General features: G+C 33.0%; 1 protein-coding gene across 4 annotated transcripts in view; it reads right to left on the bottom strand.

The window, feature by feature from the left end:
• Positions 1-5,178: 5,178 nt before the first annotated feature.
• LOC117138506 (coiled-coil domain-containing protein 40) overlaps positions 5,179-20,171 on the bottom strand; it is a 75,563-nt gene continuing 60,570 nt past the window's right edge. For 3 of the 4 annotated variants that reach the window (XM_033300638.1, XM_033300640.1, XM_033300641.1), the window contains 2 exons: positions 6,080-6,288; positions 5,181-6,029 (listed from right to left, as the gene is read on the bottom strand). In XM_033300638.1, coding sequence (XP_033156529.1) covers positions 5,226-6,029; positions 6,080-6,288 — 1,013 coding nt within the window. In that variant the 3' untranslated portion in view covers positions 5,181-5,225. Of the gene's footprint in view, positions 6,030-6,079; positions 6,289-20,171 lie in introns of all 4 variants that reach the window. The other variant, XM_033300639.1, reaches the window with a different exon arrangement.

Genomic DNA, 20,171 nt, shown 5'->3' with positions numbered 1-20,171 from the left:
AATACTAATACTAATACTAATACTAATACTAATACTAATACTAATACTAATACTAATACTAATATAATACTAATACTAATACTAATACTAATACTAATACTAATACTAATACTAATACTAATACTAATACTAATACTAATACTAATACTATAATACTTAATACTAATACTAATACTAATACTAATACTAATACTAATACTAATACTAATACTTAATACTAATACTAATACTAATACTAATACTAATACTAATACTAATACTAATACTAATACTAATACTAATACTAATACTAATACTAATACTAATACTAATACTAATACTAATACTAATACTAATACTAATACTAATACTAATACTAATACTAATACTAATACTAATACTAATACTAATACTAATACTAATACTAATACTAATACTAATACTAATACTAATACTAATACTAATACTTAATACTAATACTAATACTAATACTAATTACTAATACTAAATACTAATACTAATACTAATACTAATACTAATACTAATACTAATACTAATACTAATACTAATACTAATACTAATACCTAATACTAATACTAATACTAATACTAATACTAAATATACTAATACTAATACTAATACTAATACTAATACTTAATACTAATACTAATACTAATACTAATACTAATACTAATACTAATACTAATACTAATACTAATACTAATACTAATACTAATACTAATAACTAATACTAATACTAATACTAATTACTAATACTAATACTAATACTAATACTAATACTAATACTAATACTAATACTAATACTAATACTAATACTAATACTAATACTAATACTAATTACTAATACTAATACTAATACTAATACTAATACTAATACTAATACTAATACTAATACTAATACTAATACTAATACTAATACTAATACTAATACTAATACTAATACTAATTACTAATACTAATACTAATACTAATACTAATACTAATACTAATACTAATACTAATACTAATACTAATACTAATACTAATACTAATACTAATACTAATTACTAATACTAATACTAATACTAATACTAATACTAATACTAATACTAATTACTAATACTAATACTAATACTAATACTAATACTAATACTAATACTAATACTAATACTAATACTAATACTAATACTAATACTAATACTAATACTAATACTAATACTAATACTAATACTAATACTAATACTAATACTAATACTTACTAATACTAATACTAATACTAATACTAATACTAATACTAATACTAATACTAATACTAATACTAATACTAATACTAATACTAATACTAATACTAATACTAATACTAATACTAATACTAATACTAATACTAATACTAATACTAATACTAATACTAATACTAATACTAATACTAATACTAATACTAATACTAATACTAATACTAATACTAATACTAATACTAATACTAATACTAATACTAATACTAATACTAATACTAATACTAATACTAATACTAATACTAATACTAATTACTAATACTAATAATACTAATACTAATACTAATACTAATACTAATACTAATACTAATACTAATACTAATACTAATACTAATACTAATACTAATACTAATTTACTAATACTAATACTAATACTAATACTAATACTAATACTAATACTAATACTAATACTAATACTAATACTAATACTAATTACTAATACTAATACTAATACTAATACTAATACTAATACTAATACTAATACTAATACTAATACTAATACTAATACTAATACTAATACTAATACTAATACTAATACTAATACTAATACTAATACTAATACTAATACTAATACTAATACTAATACTAATACTAATACTAATACTAATACTAATACTAATACTAATACTAATACTAATACTAATACTAATACTAATACTAATACTAATACTAATACTAATACTAATACTAAATACTAATACTAATACTAATACTAATACTAATACTAATACTAATACTAAATACTAATACTAATACTAATACTAATACTAATACTAATACTAATACTTAATACTAATACTAATACTAATACTAATACTAATACTAATTACTAATACTAATACTAATACTAATACTAATACTAATACTAATACTAATACTAATACTAATACTAATACTAATACTAATACTAATACTAATACTAATACTAATACTAATACTAATACTAATACTAATACTAATACTAATACTAATACTAATACTAATACTAATACTAATACTAATACTAATACTAATACTAATACTAATACTAATACTTAATACTAATACTAATACTAATTACTAATAATACTAATACTAATACTAATACTAATACTAATACTAATACTAATACTAATACTAATACTAATACTAATACTAATACTAATACTAATACTAATACTAATACTAATACTAATACTAATACTAATACTAATACTAATACTAATACTAATACTAATACTAATACTAATACTAATACTAATACTAATACTAATACTAATACTAATACTAATACTAATACTAATACTAATACTAATACTAATACTAATACTAATACTAATACTAATACTAATACTAATACTAATACTAATACTAATTACTAATACTAATACTAATACTAATACTAATACTAATACTAATACTAATTACTAATACTAATACTAATACTAATACTAATACTAATACTAATTACTAATACTAATACTAATACTAATACTAATACTAATACTAATACTAATACTAATACTAATACTAATACTAATACTAATACTAATACTAATACTAATACTAATACTAATACTTAATACTAATACTAATACTAATACTAATACTAATACTAATACTAATACTAATACTAATACTAATACTAATACTAATACTAATACTAATACTAATACTAATACTAATACTAATACTAATACTAATACTAATACTAATTACTAATACTAATACTAATACTAATACTAATACTAATACTAATACTAATACTAATACTAATTACTAATACTAATACTAATTACTAATACTAATACTAATACTAATACTAATACTAATACTAATACTAATACTAATACTAATACTAATACTAATACTAATACTAATACTAATACTATAATACTAATACTAATACTAATACTAATACTAATACTAATACTAATACTAATACTAATACTAAATACTAATACTAATACTAATTACTAATTACTAATACTAATACTAATACTAATACTAATACTAATACTAATACTAATACTAATACTAATACTAATACTAATACTAATACTAATACTAATACTAATACTAATACTAATACTAATACTAATACTAATACTAATACTAATACTAATACTAATACTAATACTAATACTAATACTAATACTAATACTAATACTAATACTAATACTAATACTAATACTAATACTAATACTAATACTAATACTAATACTAATACTAATACTAATACTAATACTAATACTAATACTAATACTAATTACTAATACTAATACTAATACTAATACTAATACTAATACTAATACTAATAACTAATACTAATACTAATACTAATACTAATACTAATACTAATACTAATACTAATACTAATACTAATACTAATACTAATACTAATACTAAATACTAATACTAATACTAATACTAATACTAATACTAATACTAATACTAATACTAATACTAATACTAATACTAATACTAATACTAATACTAATACTTAAATACTAATACTAATACTAATACTAATACTAATTACTAATACTAATACTAAATAATACTAATACTAATACTAATACTAATACTAATACTAATACTAATACTAATGCAAAACGCCGTTAGCATTCCGCATATAAATTAATTATTTTCTGGTGCCGCAGGGGGGTTAATCTCCCCAGTCACTCTGGTTGATTCGCTAGTTGGCCGGTGGATGAATATCCTTTTACTCTTCCGCGCGCAGAGGCGTAGGGTGGTTAGATCTAGAATGATTATGTTGGGAAGATGACTGTCTTCCTTTGGCTACTGGCCTAAAGACTCAGTAGTAGACTCAATAGCTAGCTATTGTAAAATAAAGTGATTAACGACAGGTAGTCGGAGTTATTGTTTCATGAGCTTGTGCTCTTTATTCATTGAATATCCAAAACGAACTGCTTAAAAGCTAACACAGAGAAAAGGCTTTATAGCGGCCTCTGTCAATGTGCAGAGCTTTTGACGGCTATGTGCGAGCTTCCGGACAAATGCTTGGTCAGCAATTTGACCGGTGCTGGAGCGAGGACGATCGGTCCGGAAAACATCATTATACATTGTTATGGAACCATGTTGACTTAGATGACACAAGCAACTGTATGAAAATAATTTGATTGTTCATGAGCACTTGCATAGTTTTGCATGGACGTTATGAACTCTAATTCTTTGCTGGTGCGAAATCTATGTCGGTTCTAGGCCGGTTGACTGTGGCTACAGGTAGTCCTGCACATTTATATTTGTCGTCTGAAGCACTGTATGAAAACCCTTGGGTTATCTGTAGCAGACGACTTAGCTCATGATTTAAGAACGCTAGCAAAGGAAATGCTAGGGATTATATTAAGGTTGGTAGAGAATGGCATACTATATGAAGTCTGAAACTGAGAAGAGACAACATCTCATAGGTAAGTAAACGTATCTTCAATTACGTTTAGCATCTACTTGGGCATTAATTCAAGTCTTAAGCAAGGACAAGTCTGTGACACTTTGTTTACATGAATCGTGGATGATGTTTGTTCTTTTAAATGTTTGTCACCAGGTAGATGTCGCAGGGGGATCAAAGATTGTGTCTCGTGTCTATAGCTTGACTTCTGTGCTCGTACCGTGACATCACCGTATACTTGTAAAAGGCTTTGAAATTGTTAATGCGAGAGTAATTTCTCACTGAAGTGCTTGCTACTAAATTGTTTAGTAAAATGGACGAGTTTTTTAATGTCACTTTAAACACTTTAAAAGTAAACGCCCAATTATTGAGCCGAACTACTGTTTTGAAAACAATTGTATTAAACTGTTATACCAAGTTCTGCTTTTTCGATATAATTTAAATAAAAAAGGCTTGGAAATTTAAAAACTTGATATAGGTTTTATTTCTTCCGAAACCGCGGGCTGTCAAACATCACAACACTATTTTTATCTGTATTATGAAAATTTATATTTTTTATTGTATTTCTAGTCATTAAGAACATGAAGTACTTTAAAAACATATGATTTCTTTTTAGGATAGTCTAGTAAAAGAGCCTTTGCAATTTCTGTAAGATTATAATTTAGCTCGCTTTGCTTTTGAGATAGCTGTTGAACTGTCAACTCTGAACGGAGCATTACTTGCTGTGATTTTAAAGTATTAAGCCTTTTATAAGCTTTTGCTCTCATCTGTTTTCGTATTATTTGTTCCAAGTTTGCATGCTTAGCTAATATTCCTTCTTCTATTCGATCCTGAATGTTGACATCCTCCTTAATGATATCGTTAAGATCTGACTGAATTCTACGGAGCATATAAATCATACGTTCAATTTTATTAATGTCATCAATTAATTGCTTTTCCGATAAAAACGTTATTTCATTACTTATGAGCTTAGTCCTATTGTGAACTTCATCAAGCCTAACCTGAATTTGAGAAGTATTTTTTAATTGCTTAAATTTGGCTTGTAAGTGCTCCTTGACCGATGCATTGACAAAGATTTGTTCACGATGCATAACGCAATGTTCTAGATCCAAAACAAGACTTTCCTGTGCTCGTTTAAGTTGACTATATCTTATATTCATGCGGTGTATTTCAGTTTTCATAAGACCGATTTCACCTTTTACAGAGCGCTCTAATTTCGCCCATTTAATAGTTTCTTCGATCATTTTGTATTTTGTTTCCCACGATAATGTTTCCCTATGGTTATCTATTACAAAATCTTTGTGAAGTTCAATTTCGTTTTGTAGCTCAACAATTTTTCCTTCCAATTTAAGTATTTCCAGCTCAGCAATCTACAAAAAAACGGGATTTATACAACGAATTAATAACGCGTAAAGTATACCTTTAGTTTTTGAGTTTCCTCAGCCTGTTCGTGGTCGAACTCACTCTCCTCTACATCATGGTGAATCCTTTTTTTATATATCTTGTCGTTAAGCAGTTCCAATTTCGATGTAAATTTTTTAATAAATATTTGTAATTCCTTTGCTTTTCTATGTGATATCTCCAGCTCTTGGTCACTTTTTAATGACTTTTGCCTAATAATGGATAGTTCTAAAGCAAAAGAAAATAATTTATTAGTTGGCTTATTTAAAATTAAAAAATTACGGTAACCATCGAAACATAAATAAGTAAAACTTATTGTATTCAAGAAGTTGACGGTTTACGATTGCTGATCACTCAACACCTGGTATCTAGTCTTGAGGTTTAACGCGCTCTTTAACTTTAAACGTAAGCTTGCGGAAGGCGCCAACCTGCGCTGCATAGAAGTCAATGAAGTATGCATGCCTGAACATTGTTTCTAGATTTTTAGTTTTTACCAGAGTAAGAGGGAATGCTATATTTAAGATTAGGCATACAGAATCTAAATACATAGACGCAGCACGCCTCCTCTAACTCCAACAATTAGCCCAAAACTGCCACGCCCATACTTTTAAAAATTGTTTGGATATTTTTTCGATTATGTATTCGTCTTGTAAGTTTTTTTCGATTTGCAAAAAAACATTTTGCCACGCCTACAAGCCGCCCAAAACTGCCACGACCACATTTTGAAAAATCTTTGTTCTTCATTCATAATTGTATTGGTCTTTTAAATTTCTATCGATATGCCAAATAAAATTTGCCGTGCCAACATTTTTGAAAAATGTTCCGACATTTCTTCGTTTTATTCATCGTCTTGCCAGTTTCTATCGGTATACCAAGGTTGAGATTGACCATACACAGATTCTAGAGACGCAGCGCAAACTTAATGGCCCATGTTGCTACGCCCAATTTCGAAAATGATGGGTCTCACCTGGTCAAGCTGAGTAACGGCTTTCTGATTATCAGGGAAGATGACTATAGCGTTCTCTTATTCCCTCTTCCTGCCACTACTGGTCCGTAATTGTCGATGTTCAAACGGCTTTTCTTATTTTTTTGTTCACAACCGCCATTTCCCATTTCAAAAAGCTTGTGCTGATTTCTCTCTAATTCTTCCTTATTTTATGTATTTTTAAATCTATAGGAAGAATTAGAGAGAAATTTTTTATAAAACTTCTGGAATAGGAACATAATAATAAGAAATTTTGACATTGTGTACTTTTTTTAGGAATTGGGAAGTACGTAAAAGCATAAAAACCCTTGTCATCTGCTATAATTCATTTTTTAGTGATAAAAAATCGCAGGTACTTCTTGACTAGTCTTATAAACAAAACGCCATAGGCATTCTTAAAAATTCAAATTGCCCTAATGGATTCACGAAAATTAAAATTTATATTTTCCACTTCGTTTTCCTTATTAACTTCATTTAATTTTTTCATCAATTGTCTCACATTCTGCTAGCTTTTCCTTAATCATTTTATTTTCTGTAACAGTTAAATTGTCGAATAGTTTTTTCTGAACTGCCTCATATTCTATAACAGTTTCACTGGGAATCGCAATTGGCTACTACGGCAGTTGCTAGTTTTTGATTCTTTTACCAGATATTTTAACCATATTATACATGTTTTCATTAATGCCAAGGCTTGCTAGATTCATGCTCAAACCATATTGGTTCATAAAATGTCTCATTGATTCATTAGCGACGACAATCATCTCAAATTAAATTGTGTAGCCAACGCTGTGCATCACTTTTCAGTTTGGTAAGGAACAACATTCGTAGGCAGTCATCATTTAGATTATGGATTTGACCTTTGTTTTTAAGGTAGTCCACCCAGTTGCGTGCGCAAATATTCCCTTTGAAATCGGTAGCTTCCTTGGCATAAGATAATGAAACTGCTGATCCGGCCCTGGTAAATTGCCTCTCTCCATGATTGCCGTCAGCGTTGCCACTCGATAAATTATTAATTGGGCTCTCAGTGTTGACTTAATTGTAACCGTTGTCAACTATCTGCTTTTGTTGTATACGTCTTGCTACGCCCGTTGCAACTTGTTTTGCTGGGTATTAAGTGCTGCCCTCAGTTGTGTGATTATTCTGAGAAGTTAATTTCGATCTGGAATATTCTCGACAACGCCTTCCTGTGCCGATTGTTTTGTGTTTTTTTTTTCTCTGTAGCTTGGTCCCTTTTTTCAGGCAATATTTGCCTAGATGAGCCATAAATTCAGCTTTAATACTTCGGCTTGGTAAGCCAAACTCTGAAAGCGACCTTTTTAATTGGCTGAATTCAGCTTAATACCTTGGGTTGGTAAGCCAAACTCCGAAAGCGACCTTTTTAATTGGGTGACTGCAAATTTTTTGAGATCAGCCTGGTTCATTTTGTAGGTTTGACCATTTCTGACCTTGAAGTACTTCTACTTTACTTGACAGTCTAGTCCAGAATGCCCCTTTCAGAACGAACCTAGATTACATAGGCTTACCATAGTCATCGTGCTGTATAATAATATTTTACTGAATATATCGAAGGCATTGAAATGGGTTCACAACTAACAATTCTATGAATATTTAATCCAAAACTTCTAAAGCACGACAACCTTGGTAACGTTAACTTTAGAAATTTAATGAACATAAACACTTCTGCCTGGTATAACACCGCTACTAACGAAATATTCCTAAAGTCTCATATTCCAACAAATACAATTGAACAGCTGACTTTCCCTATCTCCCCTTACCGCAACAATAATGGACAAATTATTTATGAAAATATAGAGGGCAGATTTTATCTACACAATAATAAAGTTTTAAATACCCAAACAAAGAGTATTATAAAAGACTATTGCATAGTCTTTCTTTAACACGAACATACAACTTGTACTTTCCAGAAATAACGTATGCCATTTTACATTCAATACGTAACCTAATATACTTGTAACGTTGAATATAACACGAAAAATCATAAAAATCAAGACATTTTTATTGAAAATAACAAAATTATAAAAGTATTCAATTGTACAGCGTAGTTAAAAGGCCTTTCAATATCAAATAATATTTAACAATACATTAACCTAATATTCACCGAACACAATGTAACAAAAGATAAGCATATATCACACCTAGAAATAAAAAAAAATAAAATGTTTAATAATAAGAGCTATACAAAAATTATAGATATATATTAATAATCCTATTGTATGTCTTTGCTAAAATTGCAATATTTTATTTTTATATGAAACAACAAACAACATTACAATAACCTATAACAAAACCGAAACTATATAAAAAAGTAAACCAAAATATTGAAATAGTTAAAGAAAAAAATACTTAATTAGTAAACAATGAAAATACAGTACCACAAATATACCCAGAAATAAACGCTTGACGACATGGAAAAATATAAAAGGCGGAGAGTTTCATTCTCCATATAAAAAGCTTAAACCGATCTTTGAAAAGCATCACTTTGTTTGTTAAAATCGCCGCTCGAATTAGATACCGTTTACATATTTATATATTATATTTATATGACATTCATTATTTACATAAAACCATAATGAGAAAGCACTACTTTCATTTGTGCACTTAATCAACAATCAATTTTTTTATACACATTTGTTTTTTATTATTTTTTAACCATATTTCAAAACTTTAATGTGTGTTTTACAAACATTAAAAAAAAGATAAAATGGTTCCTTTAGTTTCCCAAAGTCCGAGTCTATTGAGTAATAAACATTTATAAAATAAATAAAAATATGAAAACTGTTTATTGCAAAAGTCATATCTTGAGGCAGAAAGTGTGGTCACTCAACAATCATTGCCTTATTAATTTTTCACACGTCGCACACAAATATTCTAATATAAAGTCATTTTAGAAATTTATTTTGGTATATTGTGTACATAGATAAGAGTATTACTATTTCTACGCTATATTTAAATAATAATAATGTTAAGGCAATGCAAAACTATGGTTATTTATTAATATTATTGTGGAATACAATTATTAAATATTGTCAGACCAGCATGAAATAAATAGGAACGTGGTTGTTTTCCTTTTATTTCTCTTTACTGTAAGAACAACTACACACTCTCGCTTTCATAAATCATCTGACGCTGCGTAGATCAAGTTTCTACATGGTGCCTCACAAGATTCTACAGATTGTAGAGCCTCATACTTTGGTTGGGAGAGGTGCACTAACTGCATTGCAATCTTCCATATTAAACTTTCTCAAGACATTCATTATATATGCAGATTGACTGAGACATATCTGACATTTATTTCTATAAATTTTGATTCCGATAAAACATCGAACTTCTTTTAATTCAGTCATTTTAAATTTAGTTAGAAGTATGATTTAAATTCAGACATAGTTTCGGATTTACTAGTGACAATTATTACATCGTCCACATAAATAAAATATAGATATTATCTGAGAATCTAAAATATATCTAAAATTTATCTAAAATATAGATACAACGATCAACTTTTAGATTTTCAAATCCAACATCTTTCAGCACATTTTCAAAAACTTAAAACCAGCATCTTGCAGCTTGTTTAAGGCCATAAATAGCTTTATCAAGATACAAGCTTAATAATGCATTCTCATCGCAATATGGCTACCCTTTTGGAACCTTAATGTTGATTTCATCTTTTAGTGTTCCATTGAAGAATGCTGTTTTAACATCCATATGATGGACTTGTAAATTGTATTGGTTTGAAAGAGCCAACAAAAACGGAAATCTGGAAATTCGTGCAACTGGTGCAAATGTCTCATAATCAGTCATATATTCTTGTGTAAAACCTCGTGCTACTAGCCTTGCTTTATACTTTACTAAGTTTCCAAACTCATCTTGCTTAATACTAAAAACCCATTTACAATCTACTATGTTTTTATTATTAGGCTTCTGCAACAAACTCCATTTTTTTTCTGAATGTGAATCAAGTTCTTGTATGGCTTTTTCCCAAAAAGATCACGAAATTCAATTTAATCAAATGTACTGGAAATATCATTTAAACAGACTTGAGTATTCATTAGACATTTTTTTAAAAATCTATACGATAGTTTAGGTTTATCTTTATTTCTTTCACTGCGTCTGATTTCTTGCTCACTTTTGTTATCTTTTATTTCATCACCAGTTTCTATAACTGGATCGGCATTCCTTGAGCATGTGGAATTTTCACTATGTTGTACATTTATTCTTGAATCAACAGATTCATCATTTTCCACCATTGGTAAATCTGACTCTAGATTTTCTTCATTTGAGGAATCATCAACACTTTCAAGTTGAAAGTGTGTTCTTCATGTACCAACATTGACATTAACATGTTTATATCATCCACGACAACATCCCTAGCTGTCATAAATTTTCTCGATTTCTCATTCCACAATTTGTACCCATTTGGTTCGTAACCGACAAGTATTCTTTTAATTGACTTTTCGTACAATTTTCTTTTCTGCTCTTTATTAAGTGCATATACTGTTGAACCAGATATTTTAAGATGTGCTAGAAAATGCAAAATAAAAATACACCAATTAAATGATATCCAGCAAGTTGTGGTGTTGAATTTTTAGCAAATGACAAATTAATTTGATATTTAACTCTCGCTAGGAAATACAACAAAAACCTATAATTAATATTCTACAAACTCTTGACTTAATTCTATAACACCTGCAAACTTTTTTTATACGTAAAAAACTGTCTCATGTATAGGGATACTGGGAATATTTCCCCAGACGAAGAAGTCCTAGAACTTTTACACGGAAAGTGCCAAAAGTAAAAAAAAAGTGGCAGTAAAAAATATAATTGAGATACCGTCAACCAGTAGGGCAACAGAAATGCTGGCGGAACAAATTGCGAATATGGAGGCTGCCATAGCCTGCGCACTTCAAAGGCAGGAAGAACTATTCGAAGCAAAACTAACCACAATTATGGGGGAGTTAAGTTTACTTAAAGATAAAAAACCGAAAATCCAGACATTCCAGGAAATAGAATTGAATCCAAACATTGAGTGTAATGAGCCCCATGATATGGTCAAGTCTGTTCCAGAATTTGACGGTAAACAGGAAAATTATGTTTCCTGGAGACAGGCCGCCACTGCAGCCTACAAAATACTTGCGCCTTACGAAGGTAGCAGCCGGCATTATCAGGCCGTCGGAATCCTTAAAAATAAAGTAAGAGGCCCAGCGGCTGCTGTATTAGCCTCATTTAACACGGTATTTAATTTCCACCCCATACTAGCGCGCTTAGACTTAGACACGGATGTGGACTAAACTCCGGCACACGTAATAAAACAAGAATTAAGTTTGTCGAGGCAGGGAGAATTACCACTACTCAAATACTATGATGAGATAGAACGGAAGCTAACGCTTCTTACAAGCAAAACAATAATGACACACGACCCAGCCGCAGCGGCCGTCCTTAATGAACAGCACAGGGATGACGCTTTACACGCGTTCATATCTGGCTTAAAGAAATCATTAAAAATTGCCGTTTTTCCGGCACAACCGCGGGACTTGCCATCAGCATTGGCGTTAGCTCAAGAAGCTGAGTCAAGTAACGACAGAAGTATATTCGCGGCCACGTTCGCCCGACATAACGAAGAACGAGCCTATAGGCCAAACAACCAGAGACAGGCAGGTTGGAAAAGTTCGCAGTCATACGGCGAACCGAACCAAAATTCGGGGGCGATTAAAAAGAAAAGAGCAAACAATCAAAGCGGTTCCTTTAAGCAAAGGCCACACAATAGTGCAGGTAATGTGCAAAACCAACCGGCGCTAGAGCCAATGGAAGTTGACCCTTCCTCCCGGTTCGAACAAACCACAACATGGCAAAAAGGGCGGTCAGCACGGTCTCAGCAAAAAATCAACTTCATGCCGGAAGAAAACACCGACGAAGAAGATTATGACTCCGTTGCCCAGGCAAGCGCCATAGAAATACAGGACGAGCTGGATGCAGAGGACTCCTGCAATTTTTAGGGTAAGGTCCCTGTGCTCCCCTACATTACACGTACGGTGGCAGGAGGAGAAATAAAACTATTACTCGATACAGGCACCTCAAAAAACTATATTACTCCACTCCCGGGGCTGAAAGGCGTCGTGGCAGCGGAAAAACCCTTTACTGTAAAGTCAATTCATGGCTTTACCAAAATTGATAAAAAATGTATAGTTTCGGTGTTTAACGTAAAGACACCCTTTTTTATTCTGAACAATCTTAAAGACTTTGACGGTATTATTGGTCTCGACTTACTTAAACAAGTAAATGCGAAACTTGATTTTACTGGAAATGTTTTAAATACTAGTAACGGAACTGAAAAGATCCAGTTTGCTAGAGCGGAAAACGTTAACTTAATTAAAATCGATGATGGAGACGTTCCTCTTGCTATTAAAAACTCGTTCGATAAAATGATAGTTAAAAATCACAAAGCCTTCGCTGACCCAGACGAGGCATTACCATTCAATATAAATACTATCGCCACAATTAAAACGGATGGGGAGCCGGTATACTCAAAATCATACCCGCATCCCATGGGTGTGACCGAATTCGTCAATGCAGAGGTTAAACAACTTCTAGCGGACGGCGTAATAAGGCCATCCGAATCTCCCTACAACAACCCGACCTGGGTTGTAGATAATAAGGGAACAGACCAAAATGGGGTAAAAAAGAAACGACTAGTTATCGATTTTAGGAAACTAAACCAGAGAACAGTTGACGATAAATACCCAAACAATTTCGACAATACTGTCAAATATGGGAGAGTCAAAATTTTTTACGACACTTGATCTTAAGTCAGGCTTTCACCAGATAGAGCTGGCAGAAAAAGACAGAGAAAAGACGGCATTTTCAATAAACAACGGCAAGTACGAATTTTGTAGATTACCATTTGGGCTTAAAAATGCCCCAAGCATTTTCCAAAGGGCCATTAACGATGTCCTAAGAGAATTTCAAAAATATGCTACGTGTACGTCGATGACGTCATAATATTCTCCAAAACAAAGGAAGACCACGTTAAGGACGTGGATTGGGTTTTAAGAAAACTCTTGGAGGCAGGCATGAGAGTATCCCAGGAGAAATCAAAGTTCTTCAAAAAGAGCGTTGAATACTTGGGGTTCATAGTGTCGCAAGGGGGTCTACGAACCTCACCTGAAAAGGTCAAAGCCATAAAAGAATTCCCTTTACCTAAAACGCTTTTCGAACTCAGATCATTTCTGGGACTAGCAAGCTACTATAGGTGCTTTATAAAAGACTTTGCGACAATCGCAAGGCCTTTAACGAATATCCTAAAGGGAGAAAATGGAAAAGCAAGCAAATATCAGTCAAGGAAAATCGACATCGATATGACCAAAGAACAGAAAGAAACGTTCAACAGGTTGAGAGAAATCTTGGCATCGGAAGACGTTCTGCTTTCCTACCCAGACTTTAAGAGACCATTTGATTTGACAACGGATGCGTCTGGTTTTGGTCTAGGAGCGGTAATATCTCAAGACGCCCGCCCGATCACAATGATATCACGCGCCCTTAGAGATAGTGAAGAAAATTATGCAACTAACGAGCGAGAGCTGCTCGCCATAGTTTGGGCACTGAAAAACCTCCGAAACTACTTATACGGTGTAAAAGGGTTGCGGATCTTCACCGATCACCAACCACTTACCTTTGCCGTCTCGGATAAAAACCATAACGCGAAACTAAAACGCTGGAAGGGAATTATCGATGATCACGGCGCCAAATTGGTCTACAAACCAGGCAAAGAAAATCTGGTGCCAGAACCGTTGTCTCGCCAAAAAATAAACGTCATAAATGACGAACAGTCAAATGTAGCAACAATACACAGCGAACAGTCGCTAACTTACACTATTGACACAACGGACAACCCGGTAAACTGTTTCAGGAATCAAATCATAATCGAAGAAGAAACAGTTTTTCGGTAGACACATTCATCTTGTTTAAAAGCAAGGTGAGACACATAATAAAGATTTCCAAACGAGAAAATCTTCTTAATGCATTACAAGATGTGGTAAATGCTGAAGTAGTTAACGCAATACATTGCTCCCTACCGATCTTGTCATTTATCCAGCACCGATTAGTTGAATTGTTCCCAAGCACCTCTTTCAAAAATCCGAAAAGCTTTGTGCAGGACATAACGGATTCAACTGAGCAGAGAGAAATTGTTATAACAGAGCACAAAAGGGCTGTCCGGGCAGTACAAGAAAACGTAAAGCAAATCTTGAGGGACTTTTTCCCTAAAATGCTACGGTTAGCAACAGAAACCACTTTAAACGGCAAGACCTGCTCAATGGCTAAATACAATCGTCATCCATCCAAACAAGCGGTAGCAGAAACAACTATACCTTCCTATGTGTGGGAAATCCTCCACATCGACATCTTTACAACAGATGGAACCCTTTTTCTTACGTGCATTGATAAATTTTCGAAATTTGACACAGTGCAAACCATCGCATCGAGGGCTATTAAGGACGTAAAATCTCCCCTATTACACATAATAAATTTCTTTCCAAAAATAAAAACCATTTACTGCGATAACGAAAGATAATTAAATTCCGAAACCATTAAAACAATGTTGCTAAATCATTTTAATATCACCATTTCCAACGCCCCGCCTCTACACAGCACATTAAACGGTCAGGTAGAAAGGTTTCACAGTACCCTGGCAGAAATAGCCAGATGCTTAAAGCTGGAAACTGGCCTAAATGACACAACCGAATTGATTCTGTTGGCAACCAACAAGTACAACAATTCACTCAGTAACTAATGAAAAACCGATAGAAATTATCCACTCGAAGTCTGCGGGATTCGAAGGAAAAATCCGCAGAAAAATTAAACAAGCACAGAAAAAGACCCTTGATCAAGTAAATAAAGATAGAACCTACAAGGACTATCAAGTTGGCGAAAAGGTGTTCTTAAAAACCCACAAGCGCTTAGGGAACAAGCTTTCCCCACTATGTTCAGAAGAAACCATAGAGGCAGACCTGGGGACCACGGTCCTAATAAAGGGGAGGGTGGTCCACAAGGACAATCTACGATAAACATCTTCGCAAGAGTCCTGACCCCGTTTCCAATCTTTTTATATCCTTTTAGGTTACGGTATCCCATTCTAATTCTTATACTAATAGCTGTTAAGACAGACGCGACGGTACGACTTAACGACTATACGAACGCAGACTACATCCCAATAGAGGACAATGAAATCGTCATCTGGGAATCGTACGGATACTTGCAACACTCGACAAACATAACAACGTACGAGGACTACGCTGATCAGACAGAGACAATGACAAGGACATTTACAGACGACCACCGGACACCAGAAATTATGACGGACTTGACACACATTCGCAAATTAGTAGCCACTCTAAGATTCCACCATAGGACTGCTAGGAGTTTATATTTGATCGGAACGGCACTGAAGGTCATTGCCGGTACCCCCGACTTTAACGAAGAAATAAAATTCAACCAAGAGCAGTTAAAAAGAACAGAAGAAAGCCAAACAGAATTAAATATCAAATTCCAAACACGATTGAATGAACTTGCAACAGCAATGAATCAAATTTCTAACACTGAAACAGATAAAGAAACACACTTACTAGAGATCATTTTAGCTAAAAATAGAATTGTTATTACAGATTTAGAAAATATTCTTATGGGCTTAACCCTAGCAACACTAAACATTGTAAGTCCATCAATTTTAGACGAAACCGATATTGGCGAATTTAGAGACAGACAGCCTATTGATATTAGTCTAATAGAGCTACTAGAAGTATTTAGCATAAGCGTATTCCAAAACTCAGAAATTTTACACTTTTTAATTAAATTCCCTAACCCTAAGATTAAACGTAAGAAAATTACAATCTTTCCGGTCCAGCACAACAACAAGATCATGAACTTTGAGGACTGAAATCTGGTAGCGGAATGCAGATCCCGGAACATCAACATCGGGAACTGCAAGATGACGGTCGGCGCCACTTTCTGCAAAGAACTGCAGAATGTAACTTTGGCTCAGCAGATAATCTCCGGGGCCTTTGCACACTGTGCACTTCCCGGCCACCTGGATTCGGTTACCATTGTGGATCACGGCACTCTCATTGTGAATGATGCCAACGTGACTATAACCGACAGCCAAGGGAAAGACCAGAAAGTTTCGGGTACCTACCTGGTAACATACACCGAAAAGGTAGCCCTCAATGGGACTTGGTACATTAATCAGCTATGAAATTCAGATAAAAAACCTGCTGTGTCGGTAATCGCCGTTGTAAACGTCACGACTCATCAGAATAGGTTAAGCCTTCCACTTCTCCACGAACTAAGTCTGAGGAACCTTCATCACATCGGGACTCTTAGAGAGAAACTCACCTTGGGGTCCCACCTCAGCAATTCCTTCGCCGTACTTGCTGCCTTCCTATTGTGCTCCACCATTTGGTTGAGCTACCACCACCTAAAGACCAGGAGCCACACAAAGCCAGGAGATAACAGTGATGTGGAGCAAATGGGTCACCGGGACGGCGACCTCTTAAAAGCCGGAGAAGTTAACACAAGCAGTTCTCACGGAGTGAAACTGCTGAATTGCAGGCCATATCCGGTGGTCTGCACGCGCACTAAACAAACTGCTGATCGCGTACTCCAGGTGCATTTGCCCGGAGCCCGCACGGATCGGCCTGGTGCAGAAGTGCTGACCTGGCCTTCTGCCAGCTGTTCTGCTGCGGACCAGAGGCCTGGAGTTGAACCGGGACCGAATTCTTAAGTTAGTTTTTAATCATACTCCGAGACTAACGCCATGTAATTATAAATACGGGAATATTGTGACCCTCGGTCTCTTGTCTCTTGATATTTTCTTTGTTTTTAAATTTATTAAATTTTAATCTAGATTGCTTTCCGTTTATACACATAGATCTTGATTTACTTCTATGCCTTTTAATATATTTATATCTTCAAATAGTACATTTTCTTTTATCTCTAAGGATTTGCCTGCACTTACATGACCCTATATTTAATGCCACAAGCGATACTCAGCACTATTTCTAACTTTTGATGAATATACTTTACTATTCATAGTAAATCTTATTATTGGTACATTGTACTCACATGTTCCATTAAACGCTAGATTTTTAGTTACTCTGCTGCCATCAGGGTTGAACTCAACCGTTATTCCAGCATCTTGCATCTTCTTGACTGATAATAGATTATGTGGAATTTCTTTACAGTACAGCACATTCTTCAGCGTTATCTCCCTTCCACTACTGGTAAGGTTAACCACTCCTTTGGCAGTTGCATGTATGTACTCCCCACGCTTTGCTTTCGATGGCAATATGATTTTGCACATTTTTATGTTCAGAAAACAACGACATGTCATTGATGAGATGATCTGATGCACCAGAGTCCAGGGTAAATTTTAATCAGGCCCATATTTTTGTTTATGTTTTCTTTTCTAATCATGAACGCAAAGGCTCGTTCAGAATTAGTTGTTGCGATTTGAGTCTGCTTCTTTTGTGCACTATTTGTCAACAATTATGCTTTTTGCTTGTTTTGTGCCTTTTTAATTTCAACAGTCACTATATTTTGTTCTTCAATTTCTTCTAGAAGCACTCTCACTCTATACTTCCAAATAGAATATTTTTCCCCATCAAATGGCTTAATATTTCTTTTTCCCTTATCCATTTTTTTATTAATCAATACACACAACTTGTATTCGATTTTGCTTTGGAACTGTCTTCTTAGAAATGCTAATGGTGACGGTAGAATAAGAAGAGAGAAAGAAGAAAAGTTACCCACGCCAGCTACGGCGCGACGTGGCGTCGTGGTTTTCGCGGGAAAAAACACTTCTGTGTATGTGACGAAAATCTTTTCCATAAGTATTCAAATTATCCAACCCGTAAATATAGCAATCTGCCCCAGTTAATAAACAAATTTCAAACTCCAATCTTAGCAGCATTGACTTTGCCCTTGTATTTGTCTCCAACACTTAGGCTGCAACTAAGGCTGCTCTTATCCTTGTAATTGTCTCCAACAATTAGGCTACCCTTACCCTTGTTTTTGTCGCCAACACTTAGCCACCCGATAAATAACCAAAATTAAAGTAAACAGAATATCCACTTGGAGACCAAGCCATGATCAACTTATTCCGCTTCAATCAAACTGCATCAGTCAGCATATTTCAATTTCACAATGCTGTGAAATACTTTAGGCATAAACCTTTTATCCTAAACATAACTAAAAATTCAAAAAGCTTGAATCAAAAGCTTCTGGCCGAGGTGGATTATATAATGATTAAGAATTAGGAGATCAGTCTGAATTGGGACGAGATCGCTTCAAGCCAAAGATAAACTACCAATAAGTGTATTGTAATAGTATAAGTGAAAAAGTCTATCAAGTCTAGCTGCCGGCTTCACCAGGCAGCGAAGGTGCACTTCATAGCCTAAGAGGAATATTGTATTAGTTTTAAGAATCAGTCGAGTTTTACAACTGATACGAGCTTCACGATAAAAATAAACGGAGCTATGCTCCAGAAAACCATCTAAAGGATTTTATCTATAACACTTTTCCTGATCCATACCATTATCACCCCATTCAATCACAATATCCACCCATGCGAACTCCACAACGAGGAATGTTCAACAGACCGTTAATGCAACAAACTATAACTAACAACCATAATCCCAACATTAAACAAACTATTAAACGTCCTAGACCAGCTGACAGCGATCAATCAAGAATGTCATGTCTATCGTCGAATTTAGACTACAAGATGCACTAGAATATGGACCAACTGAACCAAACTGTAATCAACACTTTTATGAATAAGAGTTCTTTGACTACAATTAATACCAAACCCAGGCTGACAGTAACCAACTTATGACGCCATCCGAACTAAATGAAAATATTTCTCAATCTAACCAGAATTTTTGATTACCAGCCTCGGATAACACCAATACATAGAAATTACACACAAAGGTCATAAATACATACCATTAACATGATGAGAGAAAATATCTTTAGTGTCCAAATTCAAAACACTAAATGCGAAGTTTTTACATCTAACGGTGCCAAAATATTTAACAAGTCTATTACCTTACCCAGTAAA

The sequence above is a fragment of the Drosophila mauritiana genome, chromosome 2R (genome assembly GCF_004382145.1).
Source record: "Drosophila mauritiana strain mau12 chromosome 2R, ASM438214v1, whole genome shotgun sequence".
Taxonomy (NCBI): domain Eukaryota; kingdom Metazoa; phylum Arthropoda; class Insecta; order Diptera; family Drosophilidae; genus Drosophila; species Drosophila mauritiana.
Note: the sequence above shows the minus strand (reverse complement) of the source record. Positions and strands in the feature narration are given on the sequence as shown.